The sequence below is a fragment of the Kluyveromyces lactis genome, assembly GCF_000002515.2.
Source record: "Kluyveromyces lactis strain NRRL Y-1140 chromosome E complete sequence".
NCBI classification, from domain to species: Eukaryota; Fungi; Ascomycota; class Saccharomycetes; order Saccharomycetales; family Saccharomycetaceae; genus Kluyveromyces; species Kluyveromyces lactis.
In genome coordinates, this window is record NC_006041.1 from 2,040,055 (window position 1) to 2,061,224 (window position 21,170).

Sequence of the window (21,170 nt, forward strand, 5' to 3'; positions counted from 1 at the left end):
AAAAGTAAATTGTTAAAACTCAATGCAATCATAACTCAAAAACAGCAATTATAATACTTATGTTCTCGCATCTTTTTTCACTTTAAATAATCTCTTCGTTAATGTACTCTCAGTTTTATGGCATTTACACCTTTCCTCTTTGCATTGAAAGCGTTTAAAATAGTTATGATAGATTATATATCCTTGTTGTCTCGTTTGTTGACTTGTTTTACCGTGAATGTTTTTCATAGGAATCTGGCGTGTACGCATCTTGGATTTTCTTCCCACTCCTTTTTTGTCACCCATATCTTTTTGAACGTTGATAATCCAGAGAGTATCGATCCTCCAATCCATGTGCTATATTTTCTTTCTGGTGGTGCGAATATCTTGATTTTTGTCTGCGGTTCGCAACTTAACTTCAACTCCTTTAGAACTCTATCACCAAAACCTGGTATCATTGTAGTACCACCGCTGAATACTATATTAGAAAATAGTGATGTTCGTAAATCTAGATCTACTTTTTGTATACTTTCGTATAGTATTTCTGGCAAGCTTTGGAATTCTGAACCGATTAACTGAGGATTGAATAAAATCTCTGGCGCTCTGAATTTCTCATTATCAAGTTCAATCTGTTTCCCATCTGGCAGTCTGAACATTGTTTGTTTTCCGTGCATTGTGTAGTTTTTCTCTTCTTCTTTCGGATCCAATGCTATATAGCACGCTTTCTCTTTGATGATTCGAACGATCTCTCTTTCGCTACTCGAAAGCAAGGAAACCCCAGTGGACTTTCGTATAAGAACTTGCAAAAGTTCTGATATATCACGACCAGCTATATCAATCCTTCGTATAGCTGATGGTAATGTGTAACCATCGTAAACTGGAACTGCGTGTGAACAACCATCACCGGAATCCAATACGCATCCTGTTGTTCGCCCACTGGCGTATAGCGAAAGCACTGCCTGAATCGATACATATACCGCAGGTACACTAAAAGTTTCGAATAATAACTCGCACATCTGTTCTCTATTCTTTTTGGGATTCAATGGTGCCTCAGTGACCAACACCGGATGATCTTGCAAACTGCTCAGCTGTAATCCTTTTTCGAAAACATGCCCCCATAGCTGCTCCAATGCATTCCAATCTGTCACAACGCCATGTTCTAAAGGATGGCGTAGCTTCAAAAGACCCCGTATTTCCTGTGCTTGGTTTCCAACGAAAGTATTCCCATCGAATCTTCCAGCCATAACTTTACTATATTTAGGTATCCCCACCAAAGAATGTTCATAACATTTAGGTTTATCTTCACCTCCAAACCCCGCCTTTATTAGCCCAGACCCATTGTCTAGAACTATAGGTTGATTGAACAATATCTCATCTTTGGAATCCATCACCGTTATCCCTATGTAATGCTCTGAATGTCATGATCTTTTCGCGTTGTTACTGTTTACAATTTAGAATGCAATATTTAAGTAATTTGAAGTTTTTAATATGGTAGGAAAAATGATGGCACATATACGATTGTTAAAGCAGAATACTTTTGATTGCCAAAGATTTTAATATACAGTTTGATACAAAACATAAATATAGACTATAGGTAATTGTATATAGTTGATAGTTGCGAAGTAGAGCTTAGAATCCTTGGTTTCCGTTAAAACCGATAAATCTTGTCATCAAGAAGATATTATAGTATTTCTTCTTGGAAATCTGGTTTGTGTGATTCCAAGCAGACGTTAATCTACCATCAATGCAGGAACCACTCATGTAGAAGTTATCAGCACCAGAACCGTCAAACATGTGAGCAAACGCGTCCTGTAAAATTGTTAATTTCAGGTCGTTTACCGAGCCGTATTCTTTTACAATGTAATCTTCCAAGTTGGCGTCATTCTTCACAAGATCGTTGATCTGTAGTAGCGTTTGATCGAATGGGATCAATATATTTGGAATTTGGGTATATTTATCAAGGAAAAACAATGCATTAGGCACTGCGTCATCTCCAAGATGTACAACCGAGGAGCCAACCCAGGACTCACATTTCAATCTGCACTCATTTAAAATGTTATGCATTTCTTTATAAAGAGCAGGACAGGATTTGATACGGTTTAAACCCTGGCCTGTAGACGTCAATCTGTAAGATGAGCCATTGAACAGATCCTGGTCAGCAATATACCATAAATGTACCATTTCTCTTTGAATTACCGACCACAACATCAACGACTGCTGTGCATAATGCCACTGTCTTTCGTGATCATGAGTTAATCTGGCTCCATTTCTACCATACTGGATACCTAACGAGTACCTTTGTTTGATAGCTGGATCACGGAATACCTCAAGTCTTTCAAGTAATCTCATAATTGGCCTTCTATTAGAGTTGACGTATGCGTTGTAATCACTAATAGAATATAGAACTTGACGGATGTCTTCCTTCGAATAGACAGAGGTACTGTATTTAGAAGCTAATTTTTCAGTAGCAGCCTCTTTTTGCTTGATCATTCTTTGGATCTCGGCCCTGGTTTTACCTGTAGGACTAATATCTGCGGTAGCGTAAAGAATTAACTTATCTTGGAAAACAGCAAGAGCTCTCCCATGATCCTCACTTTTCCCGAGGAAAGTATGGACTGTTTTTATTGGTTTGAAGAGATGGAACTCCATATGATCCTCAATGTCAGGTAATCTGGAGTCCATTACCATGTAGCATAACTTACCGAATGTAGTTCTCATTCTGTCAGGATTCATAATTTTATAACGTCTTCCAATTTCGAATATGTCTTTGAACCATTCTGCATTATCACTAAAGTTCTTCAACTCCAACAATCTCTTACCGATTTTCAAATTGGATGCGATCACTAAGCCGCATAACACGGAACACATTTCTCTTAATTGCTCGAGTATTCTCTTTGATTTTGACTGGTATGACAAGATATCAACACGATCAGTATATTCTGACACTTCCAAAGCAGCTTCTAACAATCTCAATAAATGCCTCTCTTCATGTGTTAATCTCAGAGGAATGTACTGTGAATGTTTATACAACTGTGCTAGGAGTTTATCATCAATCCCGGTATTTGGGATGTGGACGTTGGAACTTTCTGCTTCTTTCTCATCCGAAGCGTTGTTCATATCTTGCAGTTTCTTCTGTTCCGCTTCCTCTGTAGGAGTATCATTCTTACCATGGTCCTCTTCATCATTTAACTTGACGAATCCATGGCTTTTTCTTTTACCACCACGGTGGAGCATATCGAAACATGTAACACAGAACTGTTCTTCACAATCGTTACACTTCATCTCGATCTTCATATCCTGACATTCATTGCAGTAGTCAGGATTAATCTGCTGCTGAGCAGGTTCTACTGCTTCATCTTCTTCTCCACTTGATTTCGAATTCTCATCATCACTGTCCTCGACGTATTCGGAATCAAGAATTTCCTTTAACGTACGCTTTGATGACATCAGCGACATACCGGATTACCACACTGAGTCCTTGAAAGGCACTGTCCTTGTCCATACAGAGACTTTGTCGTCCATGGAAGTGTTCAGCAATCTTCGCTGAATTTCGATCTTAACATCTCTTAAAAAGAAAATAAGTGAACACCATTTGGTGTTCACTTTGGAAGAACAAACCGTTCCCGAAAGAGACGACTATATCACCTTCCGAGCAGGCAAAAGCGATATTGATTGCATAGATCAGGTGTAGTCATTTCTATTTGCCTCAAGCAAAACTTTTCCTTGTTTTATGTGTTTTGAGAAGCATCTGTGATTCAATAAGTACAGCAGTAAAGGAATCTGTTTTAATCATCTATCCGGGTCTCCTAGTTACTTCAACATACTAGTGGTACCAAAATTTCAGCTTTATGACAGACATGCGACACAAGGTTAAGGAACCGAAGATTCTAACTCAAGTACGACCCTTGTGGTACTTTTGTTTGGCAGTTTTATTTATAGTGGCTTTAAGGGCATTTATAATACAGAGGAATGGTGAGATAGTGCAACAGTTTCACAGACTGCTTACTAAAAATGAAGAAACTAACCCCATATTTAATAAAATTGAATTCAACCCCGAGGATGCTAATCCTTTCCATGCCCTTCGAATGGTAGTATTTCTAATTACAACCATGGTAATAGGATTTGTACTCCTACACTGAACCGCGCGCTCCAAAAAGATAAAGAGATAGCTGCGATTGGAAATGATAAAGCATTTATTTAATAGTAATTTTATAAAAGAATTGAACTTTCCCTGTAGGAAATAATTTTGGTTGCTGAGAATCAGTCCCTAATAGACAAATAAAGAGATTTCACTCCTTAGGAATGGCTCGTACAAGTCCTGAAGGAGTAATGATGTATGGTGTCAAGTAATGGTTTTTACATCTGCTTAACAGCAATGCGGGTTGAGTATTGTATAGTTTTTTGAGAGAAAACTTGTTCTTAGATGATAAATCAGAATTTGATATAAACCCAGATACTGGTGGGTTATTGGTTTCATATTTTGGTCCCATGGAGGGCGCTAATGCGATTTTGTTGACCCACGATTCATCAAATCCTAAAGGTTTAATGCAACGTAAGGAATCGCGAATGTACCGTCTGCGAGTAATTTCCTTTCGAGGCGGATTCCATTTCATTTCATCGCCTCCGTAAGGAGTATTTGACAAATTACTAGTGATTGAAGATGTTCTCCGGCGATGGATTTCAGTTGGAACGTATATATAGTCATCATCGCTGTCATGGAAAATCCCCTCTTCATGATAAATGGAGGAAGCTGCTGAACGTGCATGTCTTGTAGGAAGCTCGTTAGAGCTAGCAGCAGTTTCAGTACCGTCGTCTTCATCTTCCTCTTCTTCTTCCTCTTCTTCCTCTTCTTCCTGGTCTTGATCCTGTTCCTCGCTATCCTCTTCGTTATGTTCGTTAAGAATAGTTTGTAGCTCATTGAGCTCAAGACGAGAACATATAGCATTTTGATAACCAGTTTGTGCTGAGAGGTCGTTCTCAGTCGAGAAATCTTCATCCAAATGTGGAATAATGGGAATTGATCCCAGATCGCCTTTATCAAATTCAGGTGTTTGTTGTGAAGGGAGTTCTGTCTGTTTTGAGAATTCCAATTCCGTAGAAGCAATAGATCCCAAGCGCTTCTCTGGTGTATTACCAGCAGAAGTGGAGAAGAGAGGCTTACCTGCGACTCTTTTAAGCGGAGTTATAGGAGAGTCTTTATTCTTATCGTCAATGTTCGATTTCGGATTGGTATCAGTAAGAGGGTCAATGTCAGAATCATCATCGTCTTCTATCACGCAATTTAACGCGCTTGCAACGCTTCCTTGTCTCTTATGAGTTTGAACAGGCTTCTTTCCGTGATGGAACATGGTAGCCAGTTTTGATTTGATTCCTTTGATGGAAGATTCACTTGATCTTCTTTGGTAAGTGGGTTTGGCTGAGATTGTTTTGATAGAACGGGAAGAATCTGCCTCCTTTGGTCGGTTTGTTAGCGCTTCTAACACAAACCCAGTACTTCTAGTGGAGGCTAAAACCGGTCTTACATGGGCTTCCGCTCGAGCTCCGATTGATGAGGCGGACAGGCGTCTGCTTTCCATTGGAGATTGTGCCCTGGATGATTGTCCGGTCCCCACTTGAAGCATCCGTTGCAAACCAAGTGAGGTACCTCCATTAGATTTATTTCTTCTTCTTCTCCTGCGATGACCACGACGTCTTCTTCTTGGGACGGTCCGATATGTAGGCATTTCTCTATAAGCCAAATCCAACGAAACATCTATACCAATTGAAAGGGAAACGCTCCAATCTATCATATCATCGACGTGTGCAAAATTTATCAAAAATTGTTGTAATTCACATCTTAACCTGAGCACAAAGGTCTTCTTAGTGTAATCTGTGGGTATGCCAAACTTTCCGTATTGCAAACTGAAAGATTTGAAAAGCATGTCATTAGACAAGTACTTTTTTTCATTGCTTTGAATCATTTTGGTTATCCATTGCTGGTCTGACCTATTGAACTGATAGGTGCTCTTTGAGTGTAAAGAAGGCAAAAATCTTGTGGATTGCTTGGAAGAATTCAAATCATTAGGGAAATTTGTAGGCCCCCCGTAATAATTCTTGATATTACTTGTTAGTGACTCATGGATATGGTAAAAATTTAGTTGAGTAGAATTAATCTCCATGATAAAATTCTTCCAGGCCCTAGATGAAGACAATTCGTATGGGTTAAGCCATTCTTGTTTCAGTGAAATCACAGTGATTGCTTTAACTGCAGGAGAGTAACCAGGCAATACATTATCATCAAGAGTTTCATAAATTGGATAGGTGATTCTCCTGTTTGAATTAACTGACTTATAAGATGGTGGACGTCTTGGAGCATTGTCTACCCACTGGAAATATTCCAAACTTTTTTCATAGTTAGGCTTGGGCCTCGGTACAACACGAGAAGTACTTTTAACGTTATTTAGCTTTTTTTTCGCTGTTTGAGTCGTCGATGGAGTGGAAGACGAGGTATTCGTACCGGTAAATTCCTGAACGGATCCCGAATTTGTTGTTAATGAGATATCACTTGCTCCGAGGGAAGTACAATGGCAATCCAACAAAGATATATCTTCTCCAGTGTTATCAGAAGATGTATCAGAAGATAACGACTTCACGTGATTCATCCTTTTCATACCTGATTCTTTCTTGCAACTCGGTATACAAGTGCTATTTGGTGATGAGCTCCATTGGCCGTGCGACGGACGTAGTGGCACGCTAACTGAACTCATTAGGTTCCTGATAAGGAGCTATTCACGTTAGTATAGCAAAACCACCCTCAAAAAGGACTCTGGAATAATAAAATGGATCGAAGAAGGTACGCTAGATCGAGCAACCTGCTTCACCTTGCGACAACTGAGAATATATCCACACTAATGTTATTGGAAAGTGAATGCAAAACACAATATCGCTTTCTTTGTTATTCAATATGTTATCAGCAAAGATACAATGTACGTGTAGTGTGACCAAATTTTATAAATGCCTATCAATATCGATGTAAAACAGATCTCTTAAAAGACAATAAAAGATGCTGCTCTTCGAGGAATGTTCAGGTCGGTAATGCAGCGTACTTATTAGCCTAAGGAAAGGAATTAAAAGGATGGAAAGGATGGAAGGAAAATACAAATCAAACAAAGTGAATAAATAAAAAAAAAGATAAAACTATCCCCGAACGGATGTTTTAAAATCTAGGTCTTCGTTCCTTGCTGCGAAATATGTTTTCAACACACTTTTACAATAAACCTATTGGGTCTTCGGCGCCTTAGCTCTGGGTCTCTTCCACAAACTTTACTTTCGAGACAATACTTATGTTGTCTGTGTAAGGTGTTTCAAGCAAACCTTCTTTTCAGTCTATCTATATTTAAATTCCCGTCATTCGCGGATTAACTAACTATGCGCGAGTAAGAAAGCAAAGAAGAGATTAGTCACATGATTGTGAGTTTGAAGGAAGACCTGTCGTAGGTGATAGGAATTGCGAGGAGCGCAGTAGTGAAACGGCTTTGTAGTCGATTCTGACTATGCCTACACTAGATAAGTGGTTAAACGATTTGCATGTTTTTCGAGGGTTCATCTGGTGATGACGACATAATGAAACTGGTTCGGACCTAATAAACGTAAGGTACAGAAAGCATAGTTCAAGTAGATATTTGTACATATACATACATACGCGGATTTTGGACAACTAACCTCTGCTAACTCTTTTTTATGTTGTGTATGTGCATGCCTATTGCATAGAATTGAAGATGGGAGACGTTTCTATATATGTATCAAATGTTGCCCTCTAAAATCAACTTTTGTTTTTAGGTTAGTATATAATGTGTCAGGAGAATGTTTAGTCTTCAGGTTGTTTTTTAGTACAATTGAATTACCTGACCTCCTTTGGTAGTTTCAAACCACGGGCACCGAAGTATTTTCTTGTGCAGAAATAACTGTCACCCCAAGTTTGGTCATCGCCTGGGTCACATGTACATCTGTTTTGTAATCTGATAGCTTCTTCCACAGGACATGAAGTGAATCCTGGATGGTAGTATCCTATGCCGTCGAAGAAATGGAATTCTTCTGGTTCTAAGAAAAGTGCAGCGGCAATGGAATGAATCGGAGCATCACCCCATCTCTCGTAGAAGAACCCACCGGAACGGTCCAAGTAGTCGAAGTACTCACGGTAGGCAGGGGATCTCCATAATTCTAGCGATGCGATTTCGAAGTTAGACCAGAAGTGACACATGTTATAAGTCTTACCACCATCGTTGGAGATAAACTTCATCAAATTATTTTCCTTGACGTGTTGTGGGTATTCCTTCATGAAATTTTTGGTGGTTTCCCATAAAGTAGGAATCGTTTTTTCGTATTCGCTAACGGATAAGATGAACCCGTACTTCTTGTTGTTTTGCTTCATTAACTTAAAAACATCGTAGTGAATATCACAGAACAACTTGATATCTGGTTCCACACGCCAATACCATTCATACTCGTCAAGTAACTCGTGTCTCCAGAAGAATCCGGATTCGTATCTACACATATGTCTGTAAGAGACGGAGTCACCGTAAATGATACCGTCTTCTTTCATCTGTTTTCTGACTTCTGCCGCCTTATCCTGGTCAATCCAGTCTGGGAAGGACCAGTGTTCCTTTGGAATCACACCAAATTTAGCGGTACCACTGACCATTGCTGTCATAACACTTTTGAATTCCTCGTTGAACGGTTCATCGTTCAAAAAGACCCAATCGTAATGATAGTTCTTGTTGAATCTATCTTCAACATCCCTCACAGATGTAACCAAATGCCATAAATCTTTGTTTCTTGCTAAGGTGACCATACAGGCCTTTTCTCTAACACCATCATCTTCTGGGTAAAAAACGTTCTGAACCTTATCAGTATGAGGCTTCAGGAACTTATCTTTTGCACCACCAGGACTCGACACTGCTGGTTCGACAGTCTTTGGTGGAAGCACTGGCGTTTCGCTGCTACCATTACCAGAACGTGTAATGAACACGAAACATAAAACCGTGATGAATGCAATGAACAGCAATCTAATATGACGCTCATATTTCTTCACAAGAAATGCCGATTTTGGCATGAGCTTTTTCTTCGGCTGCATCTTTTACTGAATTCGATTAACCTTTGATCCGTGCTTACCTTTCTTTGATTCAGTGACAGGTACAAGACAATGTGAATCGGAATATCTTAAATCAAATCAAATCAAAACTTGGAATAAATATGAATGGAAACAAAGTTTTTAAAAGATGATATCCACGTATATCTCAACGTCTTGAATAACTATATTCTAACAACCCAGAATAAAGTAGCAATGAAACCGCTTAAGGGACTTCAGGATGTAAATAGACACTTGAAACACGTTAAATTGTATGACACACATCCTTAGAACAGGTGTGGATTAGGTGTTATTTACATACTTCTGTAAACTTTTTTTTCATCGGTGAAAAATCAAGAAGAGCGACACCTAGAAGGAAAAAGAGCGTCGAAAGTGTGGAGAAAAGCTGGAATGAAGATAGATTCTTACAGTGAAACTACTATGTTTTATTTCGAGCTTCTAATGGACATTCCGAATCCGGTCCCAATTCACTGTTTAGCTCCTGTTTTTATTTTTTAAAAGTACACCTCTGTATATGCGAATTATAAATTAAAAGAGTTCACGGCTCGCATTAATGTGTCAAAATGACGTTTCATCGGATTTACTGAGAAATTTGGCCCACTTATCCAAAGACTGGTGATAACCTAGCACTAAAGGCTCGATGTGGGACCCACACGGAAAAATTTCCGCAATCAAGTTTTCATTGGGACTGATGTGGTTGATGAACAGTTCGATTTGATTCTTGAACATTTCTAGATCACCATATGTGATGAACAATTTAGTGTCGCTGAGAATTTCAGTCCAAGTCTCCCTTGGAATCGATGTGAAATTCAAATACTTTAGGTATTGACTGGGATCAACTACGTTTTGCATGTAAGAATTTTGGAAAACCGTTAAAACTTTCATCGATAGCATATCTACGTTGTAGCCGTTTAACCTTTCAACGTCTACAGAGTCTCGGTCTAAGACGTTGCACCATGGAGATATTGCAATGGCGCGCTTTGGAATTGTCATTTTATTTTCGTGACATTTCAACAAGATGTTTAAGATCAAATTTCCTCCGCACGAATCGCCAATCAGATTTATTTCCGTAAACGTCTCTGTAAGCTCAAGGTACTCTTTCCACACATAGTCAATCGTCTCAGGGCAATTCGCCATTACAGGGTAATCTAATACTAGTATGGCAACATCATCGTCCAATTTTTTGCCTACGGTCCAGAGGACGATTAGCATCCACGGAATTAATCCAAACATGAACCCACCACCATGAACGTATAATAACAATTTCTTGTCAACACCAGGTTTTCTATCCACTGGTGCCGTCCGAAGCCAGTATCCACTATGGTTGTGTTTGGGGAAACGGTACGCCTGGAATAGTAGCCAAGATAACAAGCCCATCCATGGATTCAAAATATATCTTATGATAGCAGGGTTACTGGCATCGCATATAACTCGAGTCAACGTCACTAGGAAAAGTCTACCGCGAGGCATAGAGGTCTTATTCAAACTTCTACTCCATTTGCACAGCGCAATCGGTAATGCGCATGATAATATAACAATACCTACCAAAGTTTCTTTTACAGTCATTGTATCTCCGATTATTGAACGATGGTCTAAAGCTCCATTTAGATACGAAGCAGCGGCCTTAGACCAAGTTTTAAAAAGACTTCACACTCTGCTAATTAGGTGCTGCTCTTGTGCTCCAATAAATTTATATAGAGAGCACACTGCTTTAATGCCTTATATGCATGTCTAAACCCTATTTATCGGTGAATATTTCCTGCTTTAAGTATGTAGTAGAAGGGTCTTTTTCTTTCGAAACTTGATTCCTTACATTAAGAAATTCTGATGGAATCGAGCCTCGAGTGAAATGCGAGAAGAAATTAAATATGTTGGGGAAAAGGAGTAGGCTACCACTAGAAATACAGTATCAGCTTTTGTTAACTTCACTTTAACCCCTGTACGCATTTTCTGACTGTTATAAATGCCGAGAAAACACTAAAAAGATGGCATTTTATCAATATCCTGTGCCCTTATCTGGGACAAGCATCGAGAACATAGTCAGCAAGTACGCGGGTCATCCCGATAAGTTGAATGAGCTAGTTCTTTCCAACGCTAAAGACTTCCATAATGAGCTGATCGAATCACACTTAGAGATGGTCCATTTGCCGTTACGAGATATAGAAATCAGGATCCAAACTTGTCATAATCTAGGGAGTTACAAATCTAAAAGTGTGGATAAGCTAGTGCTCATGATTCATGGACTCGGTGGTAACTTAACACATTATGAGCCGCTTATAAGCAAATATGTACATGATCACACACCATTCCTTGCCTTTGATCTACCGGGGTTTGGTGATTCCGACGAATTGGATCAATACAATATGGGCGACGTTATTAGCCTTATATGCGAATTAGTACACAAAATGTGTCAATGCAAGACGATATCGATAATCGGTCACTCGATGGGGGCATTGTTGTCCGTTCAGGTAGCGAATACGATTTCTGTGAAATGTCACGGCTTAATTCTGATCGGGACTCCTCCGTTGCAGAACAAGGCTTTGAAAAACCCATTTGTAAGACTTCTCCTCAAGTTGCTTTGGTATCATCCTGGCATTTTCGACTTTTATAGGGTTAGGTTTGATCAGAGCAAAGGGTTGAAAAGTAGTGGTATTGTCAAATTCTATTATCGCGCGGGAAACACTTACGGAAAACTATATCAATACTACAGAAATATCCAAATCAAGTCTAAATCTCTTGTTGGTTATTTTCTTGGATGGCAGGAAGTTTCCAATGTACCAAATGCAACTCCGATTCATTTGATACATGGCGACAAGGACACGATCTGTGCAGTGGAAAAGCTAGCACAATGGCGCACATTGGAAGGAGTTACTGTCACGGTAGATGTGATCACCGATTGTTCGCACAATTGTTTATTAGATGCAACAGAAGAAACTCTGGAGCTAATAATGAAGTATACATGAACGTGAAAATTGGAGGAGTGAAAAAGTCAAAAGCAGAATCAAATCAGATGCACCCAAAACGTTTGAGGGATATTATTATCTAACAAAAGGGTGAAGTAAGAAGAAACCTGTCTTTAAAACTTATACACACAGTGTACTATCACACACGAGTCTAAACATAATCAGAGAAATATATAGAAAAGATAATGTGTGAAAAAGCAAGCACATAGATTAATTGGTTTTTATTTCACTTAACTCATAAACTTAGGGATGGGAATTAGGACATGCAATCAGTTTCAAACGGATGGACTCTGTTTAATCCAACTTGATCCTGACGGCCTTGATTTGAGTGTAAGATTCGAAAGCTTCTTCACCCATTTCTCTACCGTAACCAGATTGCTTGTAACCACCGAATGGAACGGCAGCGTCGAAATCGTTGTAAGTGTTGATCCAGACGGTACCAGCTTTTAGTCTCTTTGCGACCTTCAAGGCAACGGAGATGTTTTCAGTTTCGATACCAGCACCCAAACCGAATTCGGAGTCGTTAGCCAAAGCGACAGCTTCGTCGACAGTAGAGAACTTGGAGATGGTGACGACAGGACCAAAGATTTCTTCCTTGACGATTCTCATATCTTCCTTAACGTTGTAGAATACAGTTGGTTTAATGAAGTAACCCTTGTTGCCTACTCTTTCACCACCAGTCAAGATAGAAGCACCTTCCTTCTTACCGATGTCGATGTAGTTCAAGATAGTTTCGAATTGAGCCTTGTTGTTGATAGCAGCTTGGAAGTTAGATTCATCGAATGGGGAACCGACCTTAATTTCAGTTTCCAGGTAAGTCTTGAATTCAGACAATAGTTGATCGTAGATGGTGTCTTGGACATAGATTCTGGAACCAGAGGAACAAATTTGACCAGCATTCTTGAAAATACCGTTGACCAAGTTTGGAATAGTCTTCTTAATGTTGGCATCTTCAAAGACCAAATGAGCGGATTTACCACCCAATTCCAAGGTGACCTTCTTCAAGTTAGATTGGGCAGCCTTGATAGCAACGTCTCTACCAATGTCAGTGGAACCAGTGAAGGCAATCTTTCTAATTTTTGGATGGTTGGTGATGGTGTCACCAACGGATCTACCTGGACCTGGAACGATGTTAACGACACCAGCTGGGATACCTGCTTCCTTACACAAAGAAGCAAAGAACAAAGCGTTCAATGGGGTTGGGGAAGCTGGCTTCAAGATAACGGTGTTACCAGCAACCAAAGCAGGGGCGATCTTCCAAGAAAGCATCATCAATGGGAAGTTCCATGGGATGATTTGACCACAGACACCTAGAGGTTCCTTGTAAGTGAAGTTAGCGTAACCATCACCAGTGTTGATAGTTCTACCACCCAACTTGTCAGCATAACCAGCAGCAGATCTGATGTAGTCAATGACCAAACCAACATCACCTCTGGCTAGGGCCAAAGTCTTACCGTTGTCAGCAGATTCGATAGAAGCAATCAATTCCTTTTGAGCTTCAATCAAGTCAGCCAACTTAAACAACAAAGAACCACGCTTTTTTGGGTCCATAGTAGACCATTCGGAGTTGAAAGCAGCATCGGCAGCTTCAACGGCGTACTCGACGTCTTGAGAAGTAGCAGATTGGACTTCGACAATGATTTCCTCAGTAGATGGGTTTTCAACCTTCAAAGTCTTACCGTCTTGAGACTTGATGAACTGATTGTTGATGAACAAACCAGTTGGTTGTTGGTAAGTCAAACCGTTTGGCAAAGTGATGCTAACAGCGTCTTGTTCGACGATCTTGAGGTTCAATTTCTCAGCAATTGTAGAGGACATTCTCTTTGTAATTGTTGTTGGTGTTATGGTAGTAGCAGTTGTAATAAACTTACTTGCACTTAATGAGTGGACAGATGCATTAGAACTAATACATCTAATCAATCCTTTCTTAGAACAACTCCTTTCAAGAGAAGCTCTAGTCAACAAGCGCCCAGTATTTATACAAGTTCGAATCACTAAAGAAAGGGGGAAATGTGGCGAGTCATTACGATTAGCTGTCCAGATATTTCCGTCGTCCGTCTCCACTCATGCTTCTTTCCCTCTTCTTCACTCATACTCTGTCGTAATTATTTTTCAGCTAAGAAAAAAAAAAGTAACCGGAAGGAAAAAAGCCCTAGGAACTGCACTATGTTTGACAATCGTTAGTTATGAAAATCATGCAGAGCAGGAAACAATTGAACCGAACCGATTTGTAACTATCTACAGTATGTTGGGAAACGAAATGAAAAGAATGCACCCCCTCTTCTCTCAGTTGTGTTTAGACTCCGAGAGCTAGCAATTCGGGGAGGGGAATTGGTATGGTAGTGTTCAGTAAATAGGATGGGGTAAAAAAAAAAAGTAGTCGCTAACGCCAGATTGACAGCACTAATCCACTGTGTTTCTGAGGCTATTAGTATTACTCATTCAAAACCCAACCAATTTCTGGCACTTAACACCGTGATCTGTTGTTTCAAAGAAGAACAATCCTCCAATTCACGCAAAAGTACCGGTGCTATTTCGCCCAGTATTTACTAATAGAGAGAGTCAAAGATGAAAAGGAAAAGCGGTCTTCGTTCAATTGATCTCGATTTTGAGAAATACTGAAAAGTACGCAGAAGACGATGTAGAGAGGACGTCATAGGAAATGACAAATGGACAACATTAATGGCAGATGGAAATTGTTAGTAATTAAGCAGTGGGGGAGGGGAAATCATTAAGGTAACGAGACTACATTAAACTTGACACCACAGCCAGCAACTCAATGGGTAATCCTGGTGATTCATTGGTCCAGGCCAAATCAGGTTAGACAGACAGGCACAGGAAGTAGGAAAAACGAGAAAAAGAAAACCAAAAACCGGCTTGCACGTCGTGAGAAGTTTCACATTAGTCAAGACACTATCCGATTCTTGCCAAATAAACTGAGTAGTTCGAGGCATATCTTGACATTGTTTGGCGCGCTTACCTAGCTGGCTGGTCTAACGGAAAAAAAACTCCGGGTCAAAGGATATCAGGGGAGCAAGTGAGGGGCAATTGTCGTTTTGTACGATGTTCTCCCAACACTCAGAAAAACAAAGGTTTCTGCTTTCTGTTGGTTTTCTTTTAGTTTTTCGGCTAGAATCGTGCGTATCAGAAGTAAGAGGTCTGGAGCCTCTATGGTATTTTCTGTCGCTCAGAAACAGTTACAGCCTGCTTCGGTTACTGAAAGGCTAAAACACCAGTAATGGCTGAAGTGGGGTACATGAGTTTCTGCAGAAATAGTCTAAGTTTGCAACGGTTAGAATGCTTTTTTTTGAGTTTGACTGGAAGAAGAGTGGGGAGGGTAGGTCCTGGGTGCGATCGCTGATCCCGGGCTAAAGAACAATATAATGTCACGTGAATGTTCCCGGGAATGGAGAGCAGGTGGGTGCAGGACTGATACAAAACACCTTAAGAGCCAGTTGATTTAGTTCATTACTCCGATGCTACTCCGATTAATTTTTGTTTTTGCGGTTTGACACAATCCACCCGTTTTACTCTCATTTATTCAGCCGTACGCTATTCAACGTTTCCCAGCGATGAAACTAGGTTTTCCTTGGCTGCAGAGTTGAAAGTTTTGGACCCTCCGAAGTGAGAAAAAAGCAATTAGTGGATTGATGCATTCGTCCTCCCAACTGAAAGTTTCCTCCGATATTAAACATCTCCGTTTAATTGAATTCAGGACCGATTTCTGTTACCGGTGTCCATTGCTCCTAAACTGGAAATGACGAAACCCATTTTTCAATAGTCATCAGTGAATATTCGTAAGATCCCTTTAAAAAACCACCAAATCTACCTTGAGATGAAAGTTTTCGGTTTCCCTTGCAAAAAAATTAATACATACTAGTTTGATGTTCACGTGATATGTGTGGTTTCTTTTGGTTTCGGTGTTTTCTCTTTTTCTGTTTTTCGATTGAAAATCAGTTCTAGGTCACGTGCGACTAATTTGAAAGAAAAGAAAGTGAAAAAGGTATTACCGAAGGTCTGTGTGGTTCCTTGCAATTGTAAAAAAAATTTCAAGACAAAATTCAATAAGAAAGATGATAAGACAATAGCATGTCCTTCACGTCCGTTTCATGAAGGCCCAGGGCCAGTCGTATTTATGGTTCCCACAATCAACAACAACGAAAATTTCACATCGCATATTTTTTTCCTGGCCCTCCGTGTTTGTGTGTATATGCATTTTTCTTTTCTCTTTTTTCTGTTTATTCACCTATAATCCATATTACTCATACTTGCGCTCTTCGAGAGATATACTGGAAGCAGCTATTTTGACATGAAAATGAATACGAAAAGAAAGAAACAGAAAAGAAATGAAAATATGAGGTACTGGTGTCTCTATTGTACTAATGTACGCCGCCGGAAATTTAGACTTCTCTCTAGCGCGTATTCGAGACCTCAATCTGCGAGGCCCCACTGAGGGGCAGGCGCTTTTTTTCCTATTTGGTTTTTTTTTCTTCCTCACTGATTTCTGTTGTTTCTACTGCATGTTCACTGTAGAAATTGGGATCGGTTTTAAAAGAAAAAAAAAATTTATGCTGTTTGAATGATTCATAGTAATAAAAGGAAGCTACATATTTTGACTTCTGGTTTACTTTTTAAAACTCACTGTAGTTTCTGAGTGATAGCTATCAAATCAAGAGAGCACCAAGACCGCTCAGCGGCAAACACTTGTGCATCGGTTTACTCTCTTTGACATCCCCCATTGGCCTTGTTTTAGTTCTTGACCGGTATCGGGAAAATAACGAATCTAAGATCATAGGTTACCCGGTCGTTGTTTTCTTTTGTCTTTCTATGCTAGACCTGCGGTAGAGAAGAAATTCTCTCCTGTGTGTTGTAATAGCTGATTCTTCCTGAGGTTAGAGACCCTTTCTAAAAGCCTATCGGAGCACTCTTTCAATTTAACGTCTGTAATGGTGTCCGGTTTCCCATTTTCAATCTGGATCGTTAGGTAGACATTGTTAACGTTTCTTGATATCTCATATTTGTAGTGTCCGGTATGAGATTCCGTTATTAGCACTTCCCCAACACGAGTATATGTTGGTGATTCCTCACTTTGTATCACGTAGTGTAGTTGATCACAGGCCCGCGCTAGATACACTAGGTCTGCGGGTTGGGATACTCTCCGAAAGGTTGGTATCCACCTTAATTCGAACCATTCTAGTATCTGATCATCGCTGCAGTTATTTGTCATATCAGTTATCACCTGTAATAGTACCATCGCTTTCAATAGGCCTTGACCAGCAAGTGGTAAGTTAGTTTGTAATCCACTCCCCTCGAAATTCATATAGATTTTGTCAAGACAACGATCCTCGATTATGCAACTTTCCATGCTGTGGACAATGAGCCTTTTCATGTCCCTTTGCATTAACCACACAACATTCCCTACGTTTAAATGCTTCATATGCTTCAGCGATAGAATTGCTTCGCATAAGTCGTCATTTGTTAAGATTTTCAACTGAAACTTTTTGCGAGATCTTCGTCTATTGGTGAACATATTGTTGTCTCTTGATGAATCGAGTTTCCATATGATCGACTCATATTGTGTGTCCTTGTAATAATGGTATGGTTTGTCACTATCCGAAAAGAATTTGGGGGTTAACTCTCTGTCTCCATTAAAAGTATTCAAACCGTTTAGATTTTCTTCTTCTGTTTCTTCCGGAAAGAAACTGACATAACCATTTCTCTTGTATTCCAGTTCCTCAATTTCAAAATCAGGGGAGAGGCTCAAATTAGATAGATTAATGCTTTTAAGGTTCACACATAACGTCAATAAATGTATAATATAACCAAGCGGTAAGTCGCGGAGATGCGCATATTTTAGGAAAAATTTGTTAGTGAAAGGTAAATGGCTTCGCCTGAGACTACAGGAATCGGTACCTGCAGCAAACTGCTCATCTTTCAATTCAAGTGTTGATAATCCACTACCATTGTTCTGATGCAAATGTGTCTTTTGTTGTCCCTTTCCTCTGAAAGAATTGGAAAAAAGCTTTCGAATCCTCTTCACGACGTTTTTACTACCGGCAGCAGTTTGCGTTGATCTTGAAACTAGAGACGTCACTGAACTAGATCTAGTTCGATTATAGTTATGTGAAAACACACTGGAGTTCATGGACGAAGCATCGCTACTCCTTCTCGTTCGACTTCTGTGTATACTACTCAACATCTCTGATCCATACAAAGAATTTTTTCTATACCTCCAATCTCTCCAGCCTGCGTATGCAATATCAGGTGGTTCAAATCCGTAAGAACTTTGTGAAACATCGTTCTCAAGAGTAGATGATTCGTCATTGATAAATCCATTTTTCAACTGTGACAAATCTAATGACTCCACATATTTCCCATATTGAGGATTTTCTCTCAAAGTTGTGACAAACTGACCGACACGATACGTGCTCGTAAACTTGACATCCTTGTAAATAATTCGTTTAGCACATTCAGACCATTCCTGAGACACTAACAGACAGTTACGCTGAGAATCTGCGTCATTCAAATTAGCTATTATCCTACAGATTATTTCTTCCGGTAAGCAGTTAATGTCGGCAAAGTCAACTTCGTGTCTCCGCTTCTCGCTATGCAGTCTTACAAGAAAAGCCTTTGCCTTGGCACTAGCTTTCGGAGCATTCTTCTTCTGCTTCAGCTTTCTACTCTTCCACTGGCTCGAACCTTGCATTAATGACATGTATCTTTTCTTGAACCCGTCTCCACTGCCCTTATCTTCCTCCTCAATCGTGCTTGCAGCAGAAGAGCTGTACCCGTATAACTTATCATACACTGAAACACCATACCTTGAGTAGTCTGCGTTCAAAATGTGTACCTTTCCGGTAGACATAAGGCACTGGGTATCGTTATCTAATGCTGGCAACTGTTCTGCTTCTCGCTTTTCCTTCACTGTCTCGTTGGCGCTTATAAGGAGATGCAGTGATCTGTAAGAAATCCCTGTTTTGATCCTATTTTTATTTGTTTTTCCCATAACATGCTGTCACACAGTTCTATGAAAAACCTTGAATTTTTTTTTGGGGAAAAAAACGTTAGGATCTGCTCCGTTCATAACGGTAGAGCCTGGTAAGATATGTGGACGAAGCCCATACAGCCAGCATTAACGGTTCAACTGTTAATTCTTTTTAGTATTAGTCACGCACGTTAAGATTCAAAAGCATTACATAGTTTTATATATTTACAGGTGACAATGGAACGCCTCTTATATGATGTGATAGAGTACTAGGTTACGCTCCATGGCAACAAAAGTGATGAAGAGGGGTACAAGATGGAAAAGTGTTTCTGTTTTTGTTTTGTGTAAGTTGACTGAACATCAAATTTGATCCTCAAAATATTCTTAATTATCAATTTTATTTGCTTCCTTGTTGAGCCTTTAGTTTCTTCTGTTCTTCAAACTGAGCCTCAATTTCCTGTTGTTTTTCCATTTGTAGCTTCAGTTGTTCTTCGGGGGTTGGGATGTTACCTTCCACGTAATCCTTCAATGTGAAAGTCTGTTGTCCCATAGCTTGTTGTTGTAGCTTGATCTTTTCCTTTTCTTCTTCGACTAACTTCATGAATCTGACGTAATTCTTTTCACCTTCCTCTCTGATCAAATCAAGCGGGAACTTTGGCTTGGTACCAATTAAACCGATACCCAATAGTTTTAGAAACAAGTTCTTATCGTTCTTGACCCTTTCGTCACGTTCGAATTTTTCTTTCAAGACTTGGACACGCTTTTCAAAGGCTTCTGGGATGTTCTTGTTGTCTGGGAAAGACTTCAAGATTGGCCTAACGTCAGAAACTTGTTGGGTTGCCAAGTATTCCAAGAATGGGATTAATCTCAATAAACGGTCATCAGCTTTACCATCCCATGGTTCTAGGTATATAGCATTTTCAGGTTGCAATTTAAACGAATTCTCATCAGTGTCAATGATCAAGACTTTACCCAAGTCTCTGTTCAATTTCGATAAGTCCTTGATATGGACACCATCTTTGTACAAACAATGTTCTTTGAATAGGTTGTAGGTGATGAAAGCATGAATTGGGTCAAGTTTTTCAGCAATTTTTTCGGCATACATCATGTAGTTAGAAGAGAATAGCACGATTTCATAGTATTGGGATAGATAGCCCAAAAAGTAATCAACACCTGGCCTCTTAGCAGTTCTCCAGCCGCTTTGTTGTGTCCATTCTGAGTGAACCAATAAATCTTCCAAAGAAAGGACTAGTGTCAATGGCCTTTGATATGGTGGTGGAGGTGGGGGTGGTAATAAATCTGGGAAAGGAGGCTCTTGGAAGAAAGTGAAAATGGACTCCCAACGTCTTTTCATTCTCTTGTACATTAGGGCAGGAGTATAACCATTTGGAATTTCCTTCTTCAACTCTTCACTTTCATCGGAATCCCAGTCACGAGCCATAGATAGGGCACCAGAAGCTAAACCAAGTAGTGACAGGATGTAAAACCAATTAGCATAACGCTCACGTTTAATATCTGTGGACGATTTTCTCGATCTCTTCTTCTTCCCGGAGCCCTTATCACCTGTAGAATCATCCTGCTCTGCAGACTCTCCTGCCTCTCCTGCCCTTCCACTCTTGTCTTTAGATCCGGCTTCATTACCTTCTACCTCCACACCGGCTCTGGCAAGCATGTCGTCATCAAGAATAGATTTTGGAGCTTCATTCTTCTCGTTTTTCTTCTGCAATAACAGGCTTCCATTGTGTAATGATCTTCTCACAACAACAGGTCTCATTTGCATGGCATGCACTGGGACCATGCGAGCATTGCGCAATAATGACACCCTTGCTATCGACAACATCACTTAAACAAGTATGTTAATTCTGATTCTTACAGTACCCTAAACTAGTGGAATCGATCCTTTCCTTTACTATATAGGGTTGATATTGTATTTTTAGGTATCAGGACTAGCTTCAGAAAAATCCAGATAGGAATATAACCTTCGACCGTACAAACTACTTCTAAACAAACTCGTTATTGCAAATGTGGAAAGGTTGGTTTATGGTTTTCTGCTTTTACCATTTCGTCTAGCTCCTTCTGCATTTCTCATAGTTTCTTTCAAAAATTTTCATGTCAA

The 21,170-nt window shown here is 39.8% G+C and overlaps 9 protein-coding genes across 9 annotated transcripts; 1 reads left to right on the plus strand and 8 right to left on the minus strand.

The window, feature by feature from the left end:
- Nucleotides 1-224: 224 nt before the first annotated feature.
- ARP1 (actin-related protein 1) lies at nucleotides 225-1,367 on the minus strand (the record flags this gene model as incomplete). The annotated part of the gene is made up of 1 exon (XM_454986.1): nucleotides 225-1,367. One exon carries the CDS (start codon nucleotides 1,365-1,367, stop codon nucleotides 225-227), a length of 1,143 nt encoding a protein of 380 aa, XP_454986.1.
- A 241-nt stretch (nucleotides 1,368-1,608) lies between these two features.
- On the minus strand, nucleotides 1,609-3,435 carry KLLA0_E22947g (uncharacterized protein; the record flags this gene model as incomplete). Its single annotated transcript, XM_454987.1, has 1 exon — nucleotides 1,609-3,435. One exon carries the CDS (start codon nucleotides 3,433-3,435, stop codon nucleotides 1,609-1,611), a length of 1,827 nt encoding a protein of 608 aa, XP_454987.1.
- An 833-nt stretch (nucleotides 3,436-4,268) lies between these two features.
- Nucleotides 4,269-6,725, minus strand: KLLA0_E22969g (uncharacterized protein; the record flags this gene model as incomplete). Its single annotated transcript, XM_454988.1, has 1 exon — nucleotides 4,269-6,725. The coding sequence occupies one exon, from the start codon at nucleotides 6,723-6,725 to the stop codon at nucleotides 4,269-4,271; it is 2,457 nt and encodes an 818-aa protein (XP_454988.1).
- A 1,133-nt stretch (nucleotides 6,726-7,858) lies between these two features.
- Nucleotides 7,859-9,091, minus strand: KTR3 (mannosyltransferase KTR3; the record flags this gene model as incomplete). Its single annotated transcript, XM_454989.1, has 1 exon — nucleotides 7,859-9,091. One exon carries the CDS (start codon nucleotides 9,089-9,091, stop codon nucleotides 7,859-7,861), a length of 1,233 nt encoding a protein of 410 aa, XP_454989.1.
- A 573-nt stretch (nucleotides 9,092-9,664) lies between these two features.
- SAY1 (steryl deacetylase) lies at nucleotides 9,665-10,672 on the minus strand (the record flags this gene model as incomplete). The annotated part of the gene is made up of 1 exon (XM_454990.1): nucleotides 9,665-10,672. One exon carries the CDS (start codon nucleotides 10,670-10,672, stop codon nucleotides 9,665-9,667), a length of 1,008 nt encoding a protein of 335 aa, XP_454990.1.
- Nucleotides 10,673-11,091: 419 nt separating this feature from the next.
- LDH1 (triacylglycerol lipase) lies at nucleotides 11,092-12,069 on the plus strand (the record flags this gene model as incomplete). Its single annotated transcript, XM_454991.1, has 1 exon — nucleotides 11,092-12,069. The coding sequence occupies one exon, from the start codon at nucleotides 11,092-11,094 to the stop codon at nucleotides 12,067-12,069; it is 978 nt and encodes a 325-aa protein (XP_454991.1).
- A 294-nt stretch (nucleotides 12,070-12,363) lies between these two features.
- On the minus strand, nucleotides 12,364-13,887 carry ALD6 (aldehyde dehydrogenase (NADP(+)) ALD6; the record flags this gene model as incomplete). Its single annotated transcript, XM_454992.1, has 1 exon — nucleotides 12,364-13,887. One exon carries the CDS (start codon nucleotides 13,885-13,887, stop codon nucleotides 12,364-12,366), a length of 1,524 nt encoding a protein of 507 aa, XP_454992.1.
- A 3,007-nt stretch (nucleotides 13,888-16,894) lies between these two features.
- Nucleotides 16,895-19,075, minus strand: COS111 (Cos111p; the record flags this gene model as incomplete). The annotated part of the gene is made up of 1 exon (XM_454993.1): nucleotides 16,895-19,075. One exon carries the CDS (start codon nucleotides 19,073-19,075, stop codon nucleotides 16,895-16,897), a length of 2,181 nt encoding a protein of 726 aa, XP_454993.1.
- Nucleotides 19,076-19,451: 376 nt separating this feature from the next.
- TIM50 (protein translocase subunit TIM50) lies at nucleotides 19,452-20,894 on the minus strand (the record flags this gene model as incomplete). Its single annotated transcript, XM_454994.1, has 1 exon — nucleotides 19,452-20,894. One exon carries the CDS (start codon nucleotides 20,892-20,894, stop codon nucleotides 19,452-19,454), a length of 1,443 nt encoding a protein of 480 aa, XP_454994.1.
- Nucleotides 20,895-21,170: the final 276 nt, after the last annotated feature.